Raw genomic sequence first — 23584 nt, forward strand, 5'->3', positions numbered from 1 at the left:
GTAGAAAAAGAAAAGAACCTATGAGTACAAAATATATGTCCACTGCTGAAAACTTGGACTATAAAGAAAAGCGTAAAAAAGAAAATCAAATTTACCTCTAGCCCCAGACATAATCATTACAAATATTTTCGATGTATTTTCTTCCAGGCTGTGTGTGTGTGTCTGTGTGTGCGCACACATGTGTGTGCACATACAGCCCACCACATATGTGTGTATAAGAGAAAAGAGAAAGGAGTGGATAATACTGGAATTATATGTAAAATGGTATCATATCTATTGTTGTTTTGTTTGAGTTCTAAATAAAATTGTGAGCATTCTTCTGTAACATCTTATAGTTCAACCACAATTTTGCCATTCATCTAATGCTGGAAGTTAAATTATTTCCAATATTTTGCTATAATAACTGTGTGATAAATAATTGCATGACTCTAAATCCTCTCTAGTTATTTTTTTTAGAACAGGTTTCTAAAGTCAAGATTGCTGGGTTAAATGGTATAAATAATTAAGTTTCTAGATACAAACGAGTTTCTAGATAATAATTAATATATTTTCTAGAAAAAGTTGTACCAAGGAAGACCTTTGCAGTTGCTGTGGCCCTTTCCCACCGTTGCCTGGTCTATCTTTTTCCTCTATCTCACATTGTCACAGATTTTTAGAGGGAATTTTTGCAGGTGAAGATTAGAAATAAATTCATCAAGATATAACCACTGAACCTTAATATGCTCCTTTGCCCTTGTGCTTCCCCAAAGCCCACATACTTCTACCCAGTCCGAAAGGGGAGGCAAGCTCAATTCTCAGCCTCTGCCATTAAATACATGGGTGAGTTGCTCATTCTCTGGGATTTAGTTGCCCACCTATATTAAATAAAATGACTTTCATGGTTCCAGGGCATCAGTTGTAGATAAGTATATGGAACCTGGTGACCCAGAAATGTTAATTTTCCTCAGACTGATAAGTAGGTGACTTCAAATAATGATTGACCCACAACGACAACCAGTATGGTTGTTTAATGAGCTAGCCCTCTCCTGGGGTTCATATTTGACATTTCTGAAAGATGTGTTCCTTTTATTTCCTATTAATACTGTGTGGTTGAATGCAATTTGAACCCAGGTAAATCTGAGGAAACTAAACTTTACCTATCATTGACCTATGGCTTACAGACATCTCTAGTTCTCCTCCAAAAGTTGAGTGCATGATTTGATGGAATTGAAAAGTATAAATCTTATAAACATCCAGTGGGATTGTATTTTTAGTGAGTGATTTTGGTCCCTTTTCAAAATGAATGGGCTGTCTGCATTTCAGCAGTCACTGGGGATTATAGGTAGGAGTTGATTTGAAGTCTCAATCCATTTTGCTTGAGTATTTGGGTCATTTTTCTTCCTGTGAAGTAAGAATACGAAGTTCTTTGAGACATTTTTTTCATTTAAAATTTTTATGAGGTTTAAAAAAATTGATACATAGGTTGTGACCTAAGAGTTAGGCAGATAAAATGTAAAGGATACCTGGCTGGCTGACTGGCTGGCTGATGGGCTGGGTGGATGGATGGTCATTTGAATGGATAAAGATTTGTGGTGGTCAGTAGGAGACCAGTTGCTTCCTCAGAGGATTAAAAGTATGAAAGCATCTTCTAGAAACATCAATTTAAATAACAATTTGGGGTCGTAATATTAAAATCGACCTCTCATCTCCTTTCTCTTATGTCTGGCAAGCCAGGCCAGGTGCGATGGGGCGAGAGAGTGAGTATTGATTAGGACAGCACAGATCCATGGGAACATGCTTCCAGGAAGTCTTCACTGGTACTGGTTTAAAAAAAGAAATACGACAGAGGGGAGAAGAGCTACTCTGGAACCCTAAGCTAACAGAAAAGACTGGGACAGTTCAGTGCTTCCAACTGACATCTCTTGGAGTGACCAGTACTTAATCCCATCCCAGTTCTGTAGGATTAGCCTGGCTGAAACTAACATTCTAGGCTATGAAAGTCAGAGCCCTCTGGTCACTTGCTAGGACGTAGGGAGAATGTTTTTCATGCAGTTCCATTTGTGAATAAGGTGTATTTCCCTGTAGGTTCTCTGACCCCTTACAGGGTCAGAGATCAAAGACTTGCTAAGGTCTCCCTGGGGACCTGAAGAACTCTGTGCACAGTGGTGGAAAAAAAAAAAAGCAAAAGTAAAAGCAGTCTGTTTATAATATTGTGCTTCTGTTGCCAACATGCTTACTCAGTCCCTGAGATTCCTCAGCGCAATTTGAGATGGAAATTTTCCGATCAGAATTTTTCCTATAAGTCTCAAAAACTTGGATGTAAGCCTGTTATGTGGGCCAGGTTTTTTCTTTCTCCAGTTACTTGACAAGTAGGTTGCCTTTGAGTCACTCACTTGAATGGCCTTGATCTAGACATTGGCACATGCTGAAAAGGCAAAAATTATTTTCCTACTTGTGTTTGGCCCTTCAAGAAGACTGGGCTGCTGACCATTTTGTCCTGTGCTTGTAAACCTTACTGCTTCCTGCCTGTCCCCTCAGAGACTCTCTGAGTCTCTCCTAACTGACGTCTAAATCAACCATGTGGGCTTGCACTGGGTCCTCAGTACTCCACGCCATCCCTGCTTCCTGCTTCTGTACGTACAATTTCCCCTTTCCTGGTACCTACATGTCCTGCCTTGAATCTGCATTTTCCCATGAAATTTTTTCTCAGTTCCTCGAGTGTTTTAATCATAACAACAGTACTATGACATATAGGTATTATCCCCATTTCATGAATGTGGACACCAAAGTCCAAGTTCAGATAGCCTGCCAGAAAGAGGGAGGCCTGAGCATTGTTTCCCCAGCTAGAAAGAAACCCCTGGAAGACAGTCATCACACCTTTACCTCCTTGTTTTATCCTACAGAGGACAGTGTGGTGCTTGGCACATGGGCACTTTTTAAGTGGTTTTGAACTTGATTTGAGTTGGAGAGTAGATTGGTAAAGTCTCTGTAGTTAGGGCAGCAGCCAGGTACGTATTCTTTACTCAGGAGTTTAACTTACAACTCTATCCAAACATGTCCAAGCTCGGTTCTCCTACCCCCACTGGAGTTTAAAGATGTGCTATATGATTTTTGCCATCACTTGGAAATTGTACCAGCTAATTAAGAGCATAGCCTATTATTTTGTCACTCATTTGTTTGTTTCTGTGTTTGTTTTTTTATTTTACTCTTTAACCCTTCAGCAAGTATCAGTTGAGCAACTGAAACCTCACTCATGCTATATAAATTGGTATATGATCATACAAGTATGAAAAAATATATAAAAGTTTATTACCATTGGGTATGTGGGGAGGAGAGAAATAAGTATAAAAAAGACTATTAAAAAATTAAAGGTAGCCACATCCATGATAGAAGGAGGGTATATATGATTCCTGTCCTATAAACTTGTGTGTGCGTCCATAAATAATTCCAAGGAAAGAATGGCTAGTAGAATATTAATGATGGCTATGTCAGGCTGATGAAATTTTAATTCTTACTATTTTTATTTTCTAATGTCTGACAGTTTTCAATAAGTATAAACATTGTTTATGTAATAGGAACAATAAAGCTGTCATTATGGTGAAAAACAATTCGTGGAATGTCTACTACATGCAAAGAACAAGTCTGTGGATATCAGCGTAGTAAATATCCACCTGAGTTCTTCCTTTTCCTTTGAAGTCACATTAATCATTCTTCAGATGAAAATCAGTGAGAACCCTGGAAGAGTAGTGATATGTAAAGACTCTTACTGTCAAATTCTGTAACAATAATTCCATTCAAGTTCTCTTACCTGTAGGTCTGTGTGAAGGGGCTTTGGCAATGAGCTCAGCCCTTAGGTTCAGAGCCACTTTGGTCCTGTGTCTGGGCTGCAATAGTAAAGGTAGGTGGTATCTCTGACCTCAGCCAATCATTTCATAAGGGGGCTAGGAAAGGGTCTGGGTGAGTCAGTGAAAATCCATTGCAATGATGGAAAGCCATCTAAGAAAAAATGTCCTGGAGCCTGAGGGTCAGAGCCAGCCCCTCTGCACACGAAGGATCTCACAGTCTGTGTTTATTGACACAGAAGGTGGTTTTAATTACCCTGAAGGAATTTCTGGCATGTTTTGCCAAAGCCAGTCTTTAAATGTTTAATCAGTGGGTTTCTGACAACCAGACCTACTGGAGAGGTCTGCATATGGGGGCAGTTGGTCAAGTGTAGTGTATTGCAATGGGGCTGCTAGTGATGGAACATAGGTATGTTTTAGCAGAGAGACGTAGGCCTGAAAATACCAACTTCCACCCATGCAATGACCTTGGTTTTGGAGAGTATGGCATGTTTTATGTCTGAGAAGCTTCGATTTCCTTCCCAGCCATAGATCCTCATCTAAGCAACCTCTACTTCCTCTGTTTTTGGTGTCCTGAAAGTAAATTTGGTAAGGTAATCTAGAGCCAGAGTTGGAGCGATAAATCAATCAGCTTCATGGTCCCACATGAGTGACTTGAAAGAAGGAATGTCCCTTTCCAGGTACAGGTCCAAGGAAAATGTATACTCGTAATCCTTAGTTTTACCCATTTGTGTTGACAAAATATTTTAAGAAAAGAACTGTAATGGGACAAGTAGTATGATGGTGTCACATCACAAAGTTATCTTTCAGATAACTTCAGGGAAACCATAGTCCAAGAAAAATGTAAAAGCACCAAGGAAATTGTTTCCTTGATTTTTTGTCTCTTTGCTCTGGAGTGTCTAGTTTGAATCCTCCCACTAAGACTGTAAAAATAGTCAATAGTGCTACATACTGTCTTTGATTCATCTCTCCACACTTAACTCCAGATGGGATTTCTTTTTTGTTCTCCTTGCATAAAGATGTCCTTCACACTATCCCCTTTCACTGCTGTCCCAACTAATCTACATAGAGACCAAATTCTACTCTCTCATGTAGACATGCAAGGGAGAGTAAGTTGGCATCTTGAAATCTGAATAGGAACCCAAAGGCATCTTTGGCACAATCTACTGAGCCTCCCTTTGAGCTACTGAGAATGTCTGTGTCCTGTTCAGTGACATAGCAGTTTGGTGATAATCCTTTTGGCTTGCATGGAAAGGTTTCTCAGGCTATTTCATACTGATGTTCACTGATCCGAGGATTTACCAAGCTTACAAGGAAGTAAGGCCAATGGAAATGAATCCCTCTTAACCATCACAACAACGGAGCAAACAGTTCCACAGGTATCTTTGGTACAGCTGATAACTATCAAGTTTAAATGGTCCCCCTTCCTCTTGTCTTTTAAATTAGTCTGTGGGTGAACCAACTTGGCTTAACCAGGTTGATAGGTTATAGTCAAATTTTAGGCAAGGAAAGAGTTACATAAGATAGTAATGCCCTATGAAACTTGTGAAGGGGCTTTATATTTCTACAAAGTATTTTCACAGCTCTTACCTACTCTGCACAAAAAAAATTGGAGAATGAGTTTATTTCTTATTTCCTCAATGTGAAAACTAAAATCTAGTAGAGTTAATCAATTTGCGTATGATCACATAGCTGGTTTGTGGTGGAGACAAGACAGAGGTGCAGAGATCTGGTCCCTAAAACAGAGCTCTTCCCATGATGTTAAAAAATGAAATCAACTTTCATTGAACTCCCAACTGGATGAAATTTTGCAGTCTTTGGAAAAAGCATTCATTTTTGCTGACTCTCTCTGAGAGATGTGGGCCACCTACATCCTTAACACAAGGTTCTTTGGGTGGAGCAAGTTGGCATGTCATAGCCCTTTCTTGGGCATTAGGTGGGGGGTATGTCTCATTTCTAAGGTCATTCATTGTTACTATTCCAAATGGAAGGGTCTTGAGGCCACACTCCTGGCCGCTGTCTTTGGTGCAAGCCTCAGAGAGCTAAAGTTTGACGCATATGAAAATGTGGAGAAGGCAGTAGACTTAGTTCTGTTTCATGACAGCATATGGCACCCAAATATCTAACTCACAAATATCTGCCATTTAAAGCAAGCAAGAAAATAGATGAGAAAGAATGGATGAATCATCACTAACACCATTTTTTTCCCTGGAAACGTAATATAAGGGTAGTGAAGCTACATTTACTGAGCGATTCTTACAAGCTATTTACTTCTTTTGCTTCATTTCCATTTAAATATGTGAGCAGTGAATACTTCATGAAGATGGGCTTATTACTTAAATCATCTAACCATAATTGCTCATATGTAAAATCGGGATAATACTAGTAGCTACCTTCTATGGTTGTTGTAAGCATTAAATGAAATAGTTGTACAGTGGTTAGTTCAGTACCTGACATAGATTAAACATCAGTAAGTGCTTGTTTGGTTCTCTTTAGTATTTCTAGAAGCCCTAACTGGTCCTGAGTATTATTTGCACTGGGCCATACATTCTCTCTGCCCTCCAAATCCCTAGAATTCAGGATCATACTGAAAAATAAACTTAGTGGGTTGAGAACACTGACTCTGGAGACCCCCGTGTTTGTATTCCGGCTCCACCACTTGCTAGCTCTGTGACCTTGGGCAAATTCTTTAACTTTGCTCAGAACAGGTGCCTCCTCTATAAAATACAGGTAACAAAGCTGAATTTCTAAGGTTGCTGTGAGTATTAAATATGACAGTGTGTGTGATGTGTACTCAGTATCGAGTAGGTAGTAGGTGCTACATAATGTTGGGTTGTATTTTCATTAATATTAGTTCATTTCTCTGTGTCCTAAAACAAAATCGTTACTGTCAAAAGATGGTTGTTTTCATTACAAAACAGAGGAGAAATAACACCCTAACCTTAATATTTGATCGAGTATCAGTTCTGGATGGTGGTAATTCATCTCTTTTAAATAATAAATATCTCATATAATAATATATGGAATCTTGTGAGAGTCTAAGCCAACTGCTGCCCTTTTCTGAATATGAAACAAAACATTAGGATATGAAAATCCATTACCTACTCTATGTAGCATCAGTAGGATCGTTTTTAAAGGTAATAGCTTTGAGATATTAAAAAATTAATGATAATAAATAAATTATAAACCTCTCTTTCTATATTAGTGGTATGTTGAAGCTTCTTATTAAGGCTTAATTTTGTTGTGTTTTTTTAATATTGTAGCTTTATTTTTAGTACTTCTTGTATGCCTTATTCATAGATTCTCCCAGAGTATAATCCTAATACCTCTGGACACTGAGAGAAAGGGAGCCTCTTATAATCGGTGAAATGACCCGTTCCTGTTTCTGAATACTTCCAGTTGCTTAAAAGTTCCGTGTACCAGAGCCATCTGTATTTTTACCCGTTGCTGCTAGCCCTCCGCTGTGAAGCCTTACCTCAAAAGCTTTGTATCCTTGCTTTCATGATCCCTCTTTAACTACATGGAGGTCATTCCCCTAACAGCCCCCAGCCTCCTCAAAACTCCTCACACGTTTTCTGGCAGTTGTTTTCAACCTTAATGTTTATTAGAACCACCTGAAGTGTTTGTTAAATATAAATTGCTAGGCTCCTCCCAGCGATTCTAATTAAATAGGACTGGGAAAGAGCCCAGAAGTTTGCTTTCTGGTGGAGGCCTAGGTAGAGGCGCTGCTGCTGGTTGGAAGCGACACTTTGAGAACCCCTGCTCTCCAAAATCTGAAGGAGCCCACTAACAGTTGAGGAGGCCGAAGCACAGAGAGGTTTTCTAGAGTTGGGTGTATTACCTACCGTATCAGCCTGGATTTTGACAGACCAAGAGCAACCTCACACAAAGAGGCTATGGGGGGGCTTGGAGCGTGTGTAATGCACCTGTATGTTACCAAAAATTGAAGCATCGCTACCTCCTGGAGTCTGGATCTGAACCCCATGTTTGTCACAGGAGCCAAGGGAGAACCCAAGACAGAGAATAGTGGCACAATAATGAAGCATGAATTATCCAGATGAAAGCACCTATGGAAATAAAGGTATTAGTATTATTATTTATACCTACTATTTTTAATAAAATAGCAATATGGAAGTGTTGAATAGTTCCAATTGCTTAAAAGTTGCTCTGGGGGATGCAGATCAATTAACTCACGTTTTAAAATGAAAGTGTAGATAATAAGCACTGTTTGACTTACTGTTTTCAGAACACGTTTTGATGAAATGTGTTGCTACACAGCAGTAACAAGTAATGACTGGTTATGAAGTTAACCAGGAAAGAGGTGAGGCTCTGTAAGACTAGACCCGACTGTGTAGATGCTGGCGATGTATGCAGACTAGGCTAGGGAATCAGACAGATGGATTCACTGCTCTAACAGAGAGAAAGCATTGGGCCAGGAGGCGAAGGAAGAGACAAGGGCTTCTTACTTTGTACAATGAAGAATGAAGTCTTTGCTAAATGGTCATTTTGAATTAGGAAGGAAATCGGGAAATTACTACGTAGGAAAAACAGTAACTTCTAACCTATATTAAATGCTTGGAGGCTCTATTAGTATGACCACGGAGCTATCCCACCTGATTGGGATGAAGTAGCGCGAAGGCTTCTGCTAGCTTTGTTTTATTCCTTTCTTCAAACTATGGGGTGAGACTGTCGAGCTTTACAGCCTCCACACATGGCTGTGTTTTGGGGCCCTGGGCAATGAAATCTGATTCAAAGGAACTCTAATTTTTATTTGAGAAAAAGAATCATCAGAGAATTCTCCCCTGCGGTGGAGTTTGTAACAGAGATAGATGGGAACTCTGAGTCCGGTCGAAGAGTAAGACCTGCAGAAGAGTTTCTTCTAAGGAAAGGTTTGGGGAAAGGAGAGTTTCCAGATAAAGACTTACGCTAGGAAAATAAAATGAAAAATGTGGTCAAAGACTTAAAGGGAGAAGAAAACAAAGAGCAGATGTGTGTATTTATACATATGGATATATGTTTCTGTATGTTCTCCGTCAGCTAATGGGTGTGGGTGAGTTAGGCTTTGGTGTCCCAAGGGAATTATGCAGCCTTAGCTTTATACATTTATATAGACTCCACACAGGCTATATTTCCTAATGTGCTTCTTTATATAAGAAAAGAGTAGGCTTTGTTTTCAAAAAATGCCTTGGGGTGTTTGTGTTGGGAGGTAGAGTCTAGCTCTTTCCTTGCTATAGAAAAATTCCACATTTTTCTGTCTGACCTATTTTAATGAAGAGTTTACATCTGTTGTAATTTCAATGTACCTTTCTTTCATTCCTACCAGCCAGGTAACCTTTTCAGTGTGTTCTAATGTGGTTTTGATTGGGGAGTCCGAGTTTCAGTTGGTTTGGCCTTCGTTGCTGCTTTAATGAGATAAGACTAGATAGACTTCAAATGGGTTTCCCTGGAGCGGCCTTCACTCCCTCCTTGCCCCCTCCAAGTGGGAGGGGACGGAAGGGATTGGAATACTTTGTTATTTGGTCATGTTTGTCTGACTTGTGTCATGTCAGCCTCGAAATTTCTAAAAGCACAAAAGCGGCAAGTGGGAGAGAGACCGTTCAGAGTCAGAATTTTAAGAGCTTGTTGGGAGGAAGAATGCTTTTCACTGCACCTCATCAAGTCCAACTGTTTCTGAAAAATCCTTTCCAAGTACAAAGACGGTGCCCTTTTCAAAATGCTGAGGGATTGGTAACCATGTAAGCATTGTGCATAGCTCTGTGATTGAGTGTGAGGTATAAAATGAATGAATGTCTGTGTGTTAACATAATGTAAGCCTCACTTCAAGGCATTATTTTCTCAAGTTGAGCTGCTTGCTTTGGAAATGGAATCCATTAAAATTCGGTTAAGATTGCCTTGAGTTTTCATCTAAGATTATTTAATAGCAGTGTGAGGCAAAAAGCCACGTATGATTGTCTCCGACTTCCCAAACAGCGCTCCAGCGAGAAATCATACTGTTCGACGTAGCAGCAGGGTGGTGTAAAAGGAGTCTGCCATCAGCCTTCCATCTGCACTCGTGTGGTGCTGTGCTCTGAAATGCAGAGGTGTGGTATACACAGCTGGTGCCCTCCCTTAAGGCACTCCTGGACCAGGAGGGGGACACAGGACCACAAGTAATGACACCGCGGGATGAGAAATTCTGTGACGGGGATGTACAGGGGGCTGCGAGATGATGTGAGAGCGTTCAGAGGAGAGATACGTGGCTCAGCTGAGACCCGAAGGATGAGGAGAGGGAGGGAGAATGAAATGTGTTCCAGGTAGGGAGAATGGTAAGGTCAGAAGATAATGGCTTCATCCTCCCTGAGTCATTGAGTAGTTCAGGGACTTTAGGAAAAAGTCTGTCTGGAAGACTTAGTTTCTTTATCTTCCTGTGGAGGATGGTGGTGGTGCTCATGGTGGTGGCCATGATGGGTGCTGTTTGTGGTGGTAGAGGAAGACCGAGAAACTATAGCAGTTAATCTTTACTGAGCACTTGTTATGTAGCATGTTGAAGTACGCTAAGCACTTCCTTTCGTTCATTACGTATTAGAGTTTTACAATCACCTTATGAATGTAGGTACCATCATGGTCTGTGTTCTACAGATGAGAAAAGTGAAGCTGAGAAAAGCTAAGTAAGCTGAAGGTCACATTGCTAGTAAGTGGAAAAACCAGGACTTAAAAACAGAAATTGACTCAAGAGCTTGCATTTTCCACCATTACTGTGTTATTAATAATCTCACTTTTTCAGGGGCTGATATAAATAAAGATGAGCAGGATAATTCATTTGAAAGAGCTTTTTAAACTGCATGGAACTCTAGATTGTCATTGCACATGTTGAGCTGAGGCATAGGTCATGTGCTCAGTAGCTAGCCTAGATTAAAAAGTAAAAATGGCTTCAGCAATATATGGGCTGTCGTCCCTTGCCTTGTTAGCACCTCCTCCAATTCTTTGACCTCAGCACATTGGTAGGCAAACATGGCATTCCCCAGGGGACACTTTTTGAAGCAACAGAACGTTAGATGAGGTGGACCAGGGATTTGCTCCCAAATGGCAGTTGCTATGTTAGAAAGTCCTCAAATATTTCTGAGATCGTTAATCTCTGTTAGTCACTCCCTGCCCCTCCGTGACTGCTCAGCACAAAATGAAATGGAGGCTTGACAATGATCCAATTCTTTTTAAGAGTCTTGGCTTCTAGTATGGGTAATCCAAAGCCTCAACTGGACTTTTTTAAATTCTGGACTACCTAGTTGATGTGTGTGTACGTATGCACTATTGACATAGGCATAGAGTCCCTACCTTGCCTTCCTTCTTTTGCCAAATAGTCTCTCTTCCTGTCCCTTGATATTTCTGACAATCCCCCATGTGCTCTCTGCCCTTATCTGCACTTTAATCAGCCACCGTGTTATGAATTGTGGATTGCCTATCCTAGTATCACATAAGCAGGTCCGTGTTGCTCACCAGTACAACATTAGCAGTTATTGGGAATAATTGAAAACGTTCATAGAGGTGGTTGCATACTCTTTGGGCCCAAAGAGCATGTCTCCCCTACAAAGGGAATGGCTAGTTCAACAATGAACCAAAATAATTCTTCTGCATCACAGTTCAATTGCAGAGGCTAATTATCAGTTTGTTTTTCATCCCGCTTGAAGCCTGATAACGGGGTTTCCCTTTGGAAGCTTGATTGAGCTGGTGTGCAAGGCAAGACTGTGTAATTCAGATAGACCAGTGAAATGCAAACAGTTTCATGTATTAGTGGTCACTAATGACCTGTAATCAAGCTTTGATTTGGTAGGTTAAAAACAAAGATGCAATTAGTTTATTTGTTCAGGAGTGTAAACAGAAGAATTTCTCAATCTGCTGATTGTTCTTCTCCTTTGAAGACGAATGGCTAGAGCATTAGTCTTGAGCTGTGGCCCCTCAGAGCTGCCATTCGTCTGTTCCTGAGATTCTCCCAGCTTCCTGACCAACCATTGATGAGTCTATGGCCTTTGTCAAAAGGGGACCAAAAGGATTCGGTTCTTGGTGTCTTTTCTCTGTGGCTTTTCCTCTTGATGACCTAACCACTTCAATATTAGTTTTCCTCTTTCCATCCATTATGGTCCTGTGCTTCAACCACCTCATATTCTCAAAGTATCCTCATTCATCCAGCAACATTTAACCCAGAATTGTCGAGGGCCAGTTATGCTGCCACTACTGTCCTAGGTCTTAAGGTCTATAGTGGTTACGAAGAGAGTCTTGATTCAGTCTTTGTGAACTTTACTGTCTCTCTATAGATGTCTTTAGGGTTTCTGTGTGACTGACTACTTCTTGAATTACTTATCACTAAAACCAAATGAAAAATCTCCTGCCGTGAAACAGATGCTCTATTGAGATATGGATCTTAGTGAAGAAGGCACTCTGATCCTTTGGGGTACATAAAAACTGGCAATAGAGATTTTGAGGGATTATAGTGACTCCTTAGAAAAGATATACCTTGTGTTTTCCCTAGTCCTTTATTTAAACAGGGGGAGTAAATACATTTAAATTCTTATGGGAGACCGTGAAGTTAAAACATAAAAGCCTCTAATCCTTCATCAGGTGAAAATTCTGTGATCTGCTTGATATCACAGAACGATAATGATACAGGTTACTCCGATGAGGCATTTGGATTGCTTAAGATCATGTTGAAACAGTGGAAATGATCTCACATAGAACATGACTTCTTTCCTTATCAGCCTGAGTCACACACTAATCTGAAATGACTATCAATCTGTGTTGTCTATGTCCTCCTTAGAGTAAGCACCCTGGGTCTCTTGCTCAGCATGTATCACAGGGTCTAACACAGTGACTGGCATGTAATAAATATATGCAATAAATATTTGTTGAGTGAAATTCAGGCACAATGATTAGAGTTTGAAGACCAGTCGTAGCATTTGGGATATTGTGAAATAAAGCAAAATTGCTTGATAAAAATGATCTTAAGTATTAGGATTAGTAAATAATCAGCACCATAGCTGACCTTTTCTGGTTTTTTCACATCCCCTTTTGTGCACTTCCGTATAGTGCATATAATGCATTAGTAAACTTCCATTTCATTGCATTAATAACCCATATAATAAAAGGGACCTCCTGTTCTTGTGGAAACTACTAAAGCCTAGGAGTGATATTTTCTGTACTCATCACAAGGGTGACCTGTCAAATTTCTGGTGTGAAATGACCTATTCTTCAGAATCTAAAGAGGAGCCTTCACATTCAGGAAAGCCTTGACAATAGTGTGGGTAGATGGGTGGTCGTTTTTCATTTGTTTATTCGAGAGCTACTTATTGGACACTTACTGTGTGCCAAGCATGGGGTTAGGAGCCAGGGATTTGGAATAGCAGGCCCTCTGGGGAAATACATTAATCCAGAATAACAAAGATGAATGTATGATTGTAACGGTGCTGGGCACTGTAAAGGAAGAATTTGTGGTGCTGCGAGTGTGTGTAAAAGACTATTGGACCCAGAGATGGGAAGCTTCCCTGGTGAAGGGGTGAGAGGACTAAATCCTAAAGCCATAGTAGGAGTTAGCTGTGTTGAGGAGGAACAAGAGGCATGATTCAGGGCAAGAGAGTGGCATGACCAAGTAGCACAGAGTGTGTGTCCAGGCAAGTGAAAGATGCCCCATGTGGCTTGAGTTCCCACAGGACTGGCATTAGACAGAAGCCACATCTTGCCGGGCCTTGAGGGTAGAAGAGGACTCTGTTATTTTTTTATCCTAGGAATAAAGGGAAGTGTTAAAATGTTTAAATGTGGGGAAGATGGGGAGCAGTGTTCACATTTGCTTTTCAGAAAGATCATTCTGGCTGCAGTGTAAAGAACAGATTGGAAATGTTCCAGAATAGATTTAAGGAGACAAGTGATTTGTTCATATGAAACTGACACAGAATCTACATAATATATGCCCATGTGAGGGAGTTCCAGTGTAAAGCACGTACCCTTCCAAGAGATTGAAGATGAGCTCCACCATGGTATAATATAGACCTCTTCAAATTTCCTCTGTGTCATGCACACACACTTACCCAGACATAAATTAGCATCATTAATGCAGAATGTCACATTAGAGCCCAGTGCCCCTTCCAGCTGATGCACCACTTCAGCACCTTTCCCTTTGTACTTTACCCTTCGCCTTCAAAGGCTGTTCTCAGGTCTTATTTTCCTTCCTTGGAGTGTGAGATTGGTTTTTCTGCTATGCTATTAGAGTGATCCTCCACTTAGAGTCTGATCTGCCATGGCTTTGTGCCTGTTTGTCAGGAACTTGGAGAATATATTAAGACATTATACAGGGTGGAAGCTCTATTTTGACAATGATTATGCCTATTATCTATTTTAATAAATGTAAATTGCTGTGGAGAAATAAAACATTTTTTGCCACTTGAATCCTTTTCAAGGAAGCCTGAATCCTTTTTGTGTAGCTTAGATGTATTGCTGTCATTTTCCCTTCACAGAGTTGAATAAACACACTTAAATCAGACCTTTGTTAGTGCACCCTCTTATACTGTTGCCCTAATAAATTGTTGTGATTTTAGTCTTTGAAATCTGTATTTGGTAACATTTGCAGATTTATCTGTATTCGCTTCCAGAATTGAAATTATTGGGACCACTAGTCCACATGTGCATTATTATGTGCCAAACACTATCCTTGGGATATAACAATGGATTAAGGCACTGCTATTGCCTTTGAGAAGCTCACACTCCTTTCGGACTGTTGGAGCAAGGATAGGAGCTTAGATGATCCATGTGGTGATGAATTAGAGTTGGACACATTGGGAGGAACTCATGTTTAACTTTATATAGATACATGGGATTACATGTAGAGATATTTATAAGTATGTGTATATGCATGGGCTTATGTACATACACATATTTCTTTGTCATTTGAGAGAGCCTAAAAAATGATACCCCAGTAGCAACAGGTACAACTAGCACTCACCTCTTTATTTCTAAAACCATTATCCAATGAAAGGACCCGGAAATCCTTCCAGAAATGTCTGATTCCACGACTGGGGAAGGAAATCTACAAGATGAGGCTGGAGCCTTTTATAGTGCCAAAATGTAAGGAAGTGCTTGGACAAAAAAAATACATTGAGAAATATGTCAAAGGGGACATTGATGGAAGGATGTCTAAGAGACACCGGAACCAACTGAAAGAGTTCCTAAATGTCTCAAGTGGAATAAGTTAAAAAAAAAAAAAAAAAAGTAGTAGCAGTAGTAGTAGTATTGGGTTATAAACCAAAGTACAAAAGAAATATCCATGAATCCATACTGATATTAATAAATAATTGAATAATAAAGGACAGAGAAAAATCTCCTAATCAGAACTCCAAGTTATATAGATGACCCAGCCTCAAGGAGCATAGCAAGTGGGTGTAGCTCTCCTCTCCTCCCAAAGTATGGGCTGCACATAGAGACTTCTATCAAAAGAATACAGATTGGAAAAGGGGTCAGGAAGAGTAAACTGACAGAAGAGAAACCTGACTAACACTACTTCAGCTAGGTGATGAAGATCCACATGAATATTCGTAAGTCATGATGGTAGGGAGCCATGATGTGATGTGATGAAAATGGCACCTTACCTCTGTGATCTTCATTTCCGAGAGAAACACTAGGAAAATTACAGTAGGGAAACCTCCTACAATATACCTGACCATACTCTTCAATGCTATCAAGGTCACCAGAGGCAAGGAAAGTCTGAGAAACTGCCACAAACAAGAAGGGCCTAAGGAGACCTGACAACTAAGTATAATGTGGTATCCTAGATGGGATTCTAAAACAGAAAGAACATTAGGTAAAAACTGAGGAAATATGAATTGAACTATGAATTTTAGTTACTAACACAAGTGATCCATTAATTATAACATGTACCACCTTAACATAATATGTTTATAATAGGGGAAAGTCTGCAGGACATATTTGGGAATTCCCTGTGCTATCTGTTCACTTTTTCTGTAAACTTAAAACTATTTTTTAAAAGTTAAAGAATAAGAAAGAAGCTTACAGTCTAGTAAGCTGGTAGGCAATTGTAAGACCTATTGGGAGGGTGTGTAGGGTCCTTGAGAGAAACATAATGGGGTTCTAACTTGTCTTTCAAATCCTGACTTGACCACTTTGAGCAGGTTGCTTAACCCTTCTGATCTTCTGTTTTATCTTCTCTAAAATGGTGATAACACCTGCCATGAGTCAGAATAGGCTGTGAGGTCAAACTCCAGGAGTTTGTGTCCCCAGCAACAAGCTGAGTGATTGACTAAACCTATCTGGGAACTAGTTCCTCATCAGTAAACAGGAAAAAAAAAAAAAAAGTACCTAACTCTCTGTGTTGTCCTGGGGTCTGGGATAATGTCTTTGAAGAGCTTAGAACAAGTCCTGGCACCACTTGCTAGGTCCATGTAGGCTGCTGCTGTCTTCTCACCGGTTCATGGTGAAGATTCAATGGGACAATCAGGGAGCGTGCTTAGCATACGCCTGGCATATCATAAGCTCTCTGTTGGTGGTGGTGGTGGTGGCGGTCGCGGCAGTGGCAGCAAAGGAAAGGTTTGTGAAGGCCAGGAGAGGCCCTCCCCATGAATCCCCATGAGGTCTTCCCTGACCCTAAACTGGGAACAGAATAAGAGCTGACCAGACAAAAGGAAGGCGGGCGATGGGTGTGGGCTTTAGCAGAAGGAACAAAGGTTCCCAAGCCAAAGGAAGCATGGCACCTTCCCATAACTTCAAAGATTTCAGAATGGCTGGAATGTGAAGTCTAAGGAGGAGGAAGAGGAGAGGTAAGCAGGACCAGCATTATGTCTGGAACTGAAGACTGAAGTTAGGATTCGCACTTTATCCTGGGGTCAATATAAGACTTGTACTCTAGAACAATCACTCTGGCTGTTTGAAAAAAATGCATTGGAGGTAGCAGACCAGTTAGGAAGTGAATTCAGTTGTACAGGTGAGAGATCATGGTGGCCTAGATTATGGTGGTGACTCTGGACATAGGGTTAAAGGATATGAAGGCTAACAATAGGAGGCAAATACTGATCATACAGTTTTGTGAAGATCTCTTTCTACCTAGGAGTCCGATGTATTATAGCATGTAATGCCTGGACAATTTCCTAATATCTGTATAAGGTTAAAAAAAACTGTAGGGTGATACTATGAATTTTAGACAGTGACTTTGAGATTTCTACATATATATATATACCAGTATATACCATTATAGAGATTTTAAAATTTAAAAAAGGCCATAAGCACATAACAATCACATTTACTCTAGAATGCTCTAGACCAGACTCATACAATAGAAATATAATACAGGGACACCTGGGTGGCTCAGTTGGTTAAGCATCTGACTCTTGATTTTGGCTCAGGTCATGAGCTCGGGGTTGTGAGATCAAGCCCCCCCCATCCCCCCCACACCCCCACCGTCAGGCTCCATGCTCTGAGTGGAGACTGCTTGGGATTCTCTCTCTGCCCTTCCCCCCCACCTCTCTCTTTCTCTCTCTCTCTCTCCCCCTCTCTAAAAAAAAAAATTAAAATTAAAAGAAAAGAAATACAATACAACCACAAAGAGTCCAAATGTCCATCAACAGATGAATGAATAAAGAAGGTGTGGTGTATATATACAATGGAATATTACTCAGCCATCCAAAAAAAAATGAAATCTTGCCATTTACAACAACATGGATGGAACTAGAGGGCATTATGCTAAGCAAAATAAGTCAGTCAGAGAAAGACAATTATCACATGATTTCACTCATATGGAATTTAAGAAACAAAATAGAGGAGCATAGAGGAAGGGAGGGAAAAATAAAACAAGATGAAATCAGAGAGGGAGACAAACCATAAGAGATTCTTAACTATAGGAAACAAACTGTGAGTTGCTGGAGGGGAGGGGGGTGGGGGGACGGGGAAACTGGGTGATGGGCATTAAGGAGGGCATGTGATGTAATGAGCACTGGGTGTTATATGATGAATCACTGAACTCTACCTCTGAAACTAATAATCTGTTAATTAATTGAATGTAAGTAAAATAAAATTTGAAAAGAAATAGTGAAAAAATAATAAATTTTTCAGTAGCTACATTAAAAAATAGGTGAAATTAAATTTAATATATTTAATCCAGTTTATTGAAAAATTCATGTGGAGATAAAAATTATAAATAAAAATTTTTAATTAGATATTTTATATTGTTTTTGTTATATTGTGTAAGAATGTACATTAACATTGTGTAAACCTGGTGTGTATTTTATACTTGGGGCACACCCAATTCAGACTAGCTTCATTTCAAATGTGCAATAGCCACATGTGGCTAGTGACTACTGTATTGGACTGTATTGGACATCTCCGGTCTAGGGTTTCCAAAATCTTACTCAGAAATTGTTTTTGGCTTCATGCTTGCTGAAGAAATAACTTTTAAACAAGTTAGTCAACATTTCTGCTTTAATACATGCACATGCCAGCAGACTTTAGTGTACATATTCAAATTGCCTCTTACTTTCACTCAACAGGTTTTTACTGAGTGCCCAGTATATGGTAGTGGGATACCTACTCTTTCAGCACAGGCTATGATTTACCCACTGTTGTCTTAATTGTGAGCTGAGGCCCCTACCCCCACGGTGCCTATCCTTCATGGAGCTTACAAGTTTGTGGAAGAGATCTGCAAAATAAAACTAAAACCCAGTAAATGCAGTAATTGTAAATTATCTGTGATGAAAATACATGAGAGACTGAAATACTGGATAACCACGGTGGGATAGCTTTACAGAATCTCAGTTGAGTTGACATAAACTGGGAGATAAAGGTGAAAATGAGTCAGCCACGCACAAAATTGGAGCAAGAGTAGATCAAGTAGAGGAAATGGGATGTGCAAGAGCCCTGAGGCTTGTGTTGTTTTGAAAGAATCAAAAGAAAATGAGTATGGCTGAAGGTTGTTGAAGGGAGAGAGTGGTGGGGGACTAGTCTGTAGAGGTAAGGTCTCTGGGGACTTTGTGAACTATAGAAAGTAGTTGAAATATTAATCTAAGTGCTCTAAAATCTTTTGTTTTAAAGATTTATTTATTTTAGAGAGAGAGAGAGAGAGAGAGAGAGCTCAAGTGGGGGGAGGGGCAGAGCGAGAGAACCTCAAGCAGACTCCATGCAGAGTGTAGAGCCCAACACAGGACTCAATCTCATGACCCTGAGATCACAACCTGAGCCAAAACCAAGAGTAGGAGGCTTAACCAACAGTGCCCCCTAGGCGCTCCTAAGACTTCTTGATTATGAAGACTGCCTTAACTTCAGATCACTCTGTAGACTAAAGGTAAAAATTCAGTCAAGTGAAAGATGGAATGAAGTTTCTTCTATACATCTCAGTGTTATTAATGAGAGCTGGAATAAGGTATGTGAAAGATCTGTGGAGCCTCTATAATGATCTATAGAGGCAAAATGATGAAAAGAAGGATGTGTAGCTGCTAAACCCAGCTGGCTTTGTTGAGCTCTTCTTTGTAATGGAATTGTATTTTTCAGCATCCAGGGTCCTTTCTGAATGGCATGTCAATTTTTTTTTTCTCCAAAAATTAAGTTGCACAGAGTGGAGCTAGGCATCTAGGTCTTCTGCCCTGCCTGTAGTTTCTGGATTTCCAGATAAATGGTTGGCTACTCCCGAAACAAATGGCTACAAATCCATAGTGGCATCCTTCTAACAGTTTGTATGTGTGGAGAAGGAAAAAATATCCAATAAGTCCAGGAAAAAAAATGACCTTTTATTTGTCTGGCATTCTGTAATACAATATATTTTTGAAATCATTACCTCATAGTTCTCATAGCTGTAAAATAGATGAAGCAAGCAGAATTTCCTCCCAAATTACAGAAGAACGAGCTGAGGCTTTGAGAAGTAGACGGTCACATGGTTAGTTGTGGCCAAAATGGAGAGGGGGATTATATTTTCTAACTTGTATTTCTTCTATCATGAGAGAACACCAATGACTTTTGTGATCTTACAGCCTGTTAAGGCCATTCTTTTAGGAATATATAGAATAGGATGTGAGCTCATTGGGGATGTATTTCCCTTGGGACTATTTAAAACCTAATTTCCTGTACTCTATTACTGCTGGGGGAGGACAGGGTAGAACAGTTTTATAATCTTCCTTATTGATAAAAACAATTTGATTTCAAGCTCCAAAGTAATGGGTTTATATACTTCCCTTAGCATAGTGCTCAGTGGACTACCAAGTATCATTAGATAGTTAATAAAAAATGTTCGTATTAAGACCCCAGTTGGTCATTACTTACAGAGTCTGATACCTGGATAAGTTTTAAGCATTAGGATGGGAAAAAACTTACATTTAAAAATTGTTTTACTCTAATATTCCAATTGAGAGTCTAGGAGCTAAACCTTCCAACAATTAGTACTTGGTTGTTTTAACACAGAAAAATATGGAAATATTCTTTTCAGGTGTGTCATTTTTTCTTTGAGTTTATGATTGGAGTATAGCCATTTGGAAATAGTACAAATAGAAATCTGATCCTGGTAGATTTAAAATATGGGTTCTTAAACTTTTTGGAGGGAGTGCGGATTTGGAGGACTAACAAAACCCTTGGAGAATTTGATGAAAGCTAAGGACCTTGTCCATAGGGAAAAATTGCCAAGAAAGCCATGAACATAAAATGGGTCATGTAATTTCAGAGAAGTCATAGGTTCCAATGACGTTCATCCCTCAATGGCTGATCAAGCATTTCACAAGATTGTAGAAAGTTGAGGCAAACAATTGTGCAGAATATAACTGAGGCACTAATGTGCAGTACATTAAGGGGAGAATATTGTACTCTGTGCCAAGAATGGAGTGTGGTTGGTATAGCTTCAGAATGATGTGGTTAGGGAATATGGATGAAGTCCTGTCTCAGAGGGCTCACCTGTGAAGCTAGTCCAGTCCAAATAGGATTTACAATTTTAAAAGCTTTCTAACCTCAAAATTCTTCATTACTGGCCTGATCTGATTCCCTTTCTGGCTAGCAGGAGGGGCAGCACCAGCTATCTGGGTTGTGATCACCTCCTGCTTGTAGGGAATTTGGGAAGGTAGAAATGGGGGAATCTCAAAATTAGAAATTAAAAGCAGTGCAAAAAAAACTGGTCAGTTTTTCTTTCTTCCTTTTTCTTCCTTTTTCTTCCTTTTCCCTTCCTTTTTCCCTTCCTTTTTCCCTTCCTTTCTTCCTTCCTTTCTTCCTTTCTTTTCTTTCTCCCATTTCCCCATTCTCCCATTCTCCCATTCTTTCATTCTTTCATTCTTTCTCCTTTCCTTCCTTTATGGGGGGGGTGGGTGGTGGGGGCGATGCAGAGGCAGGTGGACTGAATAGTTCATTTAAAAACACTGCAGTGATATCTAAACCAATTATCTTTCATTCAGGAGTAGTTAATGTCGCCTTTTGGATGAGACAGAACCTAGGTAGAATTTGTACTAGTGAATAATTATGGAGTTGACAGAGGGCAATAGGGATTCAGGAATAGAAGGCATTATTGTAAGTAGATGCTGCATTAAGTTTTCGGTGCATTCTATCTTCAAAGAGAGAGTAGAAGACCTTGAATAATTTTCCTTAATCTTCAAAAGCCTCAGCTCAAATCCCACTTCTTTTCCACCCCAAAAAACCTCACTATGTCAATTTCTTCTGAATCATACCTGTATTTAGAGACTCAAGTTCATATTTTAATGCTTATAAAATAGCATATTGGCCACTTGAATTTAAAGCATGTTGGTCTTGTTTCTTCTCCTGGCCTGCTTCTAGCCTTCCTGAGGGCAGACATCATCTCCCCCAGTAGAGAGTAAGCTCTGTCAGGTCAGGGACCTATTTGTTCTTTCATTACTCTTATCACAATGCCTCACACATTACAGGCAATCAACAGATAATTTGGAAAGAGCAATTCTAACATTTTAGCCTTGTTTATTGCTCTAATTTTTAAGCTACATGTACCATACTTGCTAGTAATGGAAAGAAAAGCAATTTATTTTTGTTTTGCATAAAACCAAGTTAAAGTCAAAATAGGACTATTGGAAGTAGTTAGTATCTGTGACTGATTTTTGAAGTGTCATTGTCATAGTTGATGGACTTCCCAAAAAGACTTGGGGGTATTTGGGGAGCAAGTCTAGGTTTATAGAATTGTCTATTGGTTTTATTTTTGCTTATGTACTAGAGCTGTGTTTTTATGTATTTATTTTTAAAAATTTATTTATTTTAGAGCAGAGTGAAGAGCAGAGGGAGAGGGAGACAAGCAGACTTCCCACTGACTGGGGAGCTCAGGCAGAGAGTCCAAGGCTGAGGCGGCCTCATCCCAGGACCTGAGAACATGACCTGAGCTGAAATCAAGAGTCAGACACTTAACTGACTGAGCCACCCAGGCGCCCCTAGAGCTGTTCTTTTAAATCAAAAGTTAACTCAAAAGAGAAATTCATTCAGTTATTCTGAAGACAAAAGAAACTAAGATTTGTTAAGCAATGACTACTATATGCTTAGGGACTGAGCTTTGTAATTTTACATGTGTTATCTCATTTTAATTATAAGAGCCCTGCAAATAGAAATATGTATTCTTCTTTTCAATTTAGAAGCAGATTCAGAGAGGTAACTAACTTACCTTAAGTTCTGTAAGGGCAAAGTGCCTGGCACAGAGGAGTCATTCAATTAAATATTGAATTAAGTTCATGCAGGAGTACTCAGTGAGTCAGCAACTGATCAAGTATGAGTTTGAACTCAAAGCTGTTGATATTTGAAACCCATCGTCTTTCCACTACTGCCTCTCCTCTAACTAGAAATTCTTGTAGAAAAAAACAGAGCCAACATAGCTAGCTTTTCTTTTTAGGCCTTTGCTCTTTCAGCTAAGGCTACACAAGACTCAAGTTTTCAACATTTGGCCCCAAACATTATTTTCCTTTGTCTGTGCTATTTGCCCAGAGATGATGCTAAAGATAAACTTGACTTTCTGGTGAAACTCAGAACAATTGTGTTATAACACATTCTTCGTGATACCCCAAAGGAGCAAAAATAAACATTTGGAAAGAAGGGTGAATAAAATTACAAAAGTGGTGACACTATTTGCATTCTATTCTGCTCCTCTCCACCCTAGGGTGGGGGCTAGTGGCTGTCCAAATACAGCCAAGAAGTCAACAAATTAGAACTTTATCTTGTTTTATCATTCCGGTTTGTAGACCTGTTTTTAATGGAATCCTGGCTCTCTAAGATGCTGCTGACTAGTATGGTCAGCAGATTTAATAAGTCTTTTTCTGAGCTATAGTAACAATGAGAAAATACTAAGTTTTATAAGGACAAGCAAGCTCTAGTGCTTACATTTAACCTATTAGCTGACACAAATACATGGTTTTTAATTTTTTAGAAATTGTATCTACATTTTAGGACTCAATTTGAATCTATGATTGGTGGGTTTGTTTTGTTTTGTTTTTTTGAGTCCTAAGTCCCGTTTGCTTTTCTGCCACCCCACCAGCATCACAGAGATGAGGTATGTGATGCCTGTCTGCAGGAGAGGATCATGTAGGGCACGATTAGAGCCAGCTCCTAACTAATTAGAAGTTAAAGGGCAGGAGACTAGCGATCAGTATATGGAACACTCTTCTGGATTTTAGCCTGTCAAGAGTGGAAGGGATGGTTCTGGGAGATGGTCTTTACACAGGATGGATATCCATTTTTCAGAAATGTTGAAGATGGGGGAAGACTGGGCTCAACCTCCAGTGCTTCTTCTGACAGGAGTTTCTCTTGTTCTCATGTCCCAAAGTGCC

At 39.7% G+C, this 23584-nt stretch overlaps 1 protein-coding gene across 7 annotated transcripts in view; it reads left to right on the top strand.

Moving 5' to 3' along the window:
• PPP2R2B (protein phosphatase 2 regulatory subunit Bbeta) overlaps positions 1 to 23584 on the top strand; it is a 445379-nt gene that overhangs the window by 185042 nt on the left and 236753 nt on the right. Inside the window, exon 1 of one of the 7 annotated variants that reach the window (XM_032404434.1) lies at positions 221 to 7902. The exons of the other annotated variants lie outside the window; for them this stretch is intronic. Within the exon in view, the coding sequence (XP_032260325.1) occupies positions 7866 to 7902 (37 nt within the window). The 5' untranslated portion in view covers positions 221 to 7865. Of the gene's footprint in view, positions 1 to 220; positions 7903 to 23584 lie in introns of those variants that run through there. 7 annotated transcript variants of the gene reach the window in all.

This window comes from Phoca vitulina, unplaced genomic scaffold, assembly GCF_004348235.1.
Source record: "Phoca vitulina isolate PV1807 unplaced genomic scaffold, GSC_HSeal_1.0 scaffold6, whole genome shotgun sequence".
In the NCBI taxonomy this organism is placed as follows: Eukaryota; Metazoa; Chordata; class Mammalia; order Carnivora; family Phocidae; genus Phoca; species Phoca vitulina.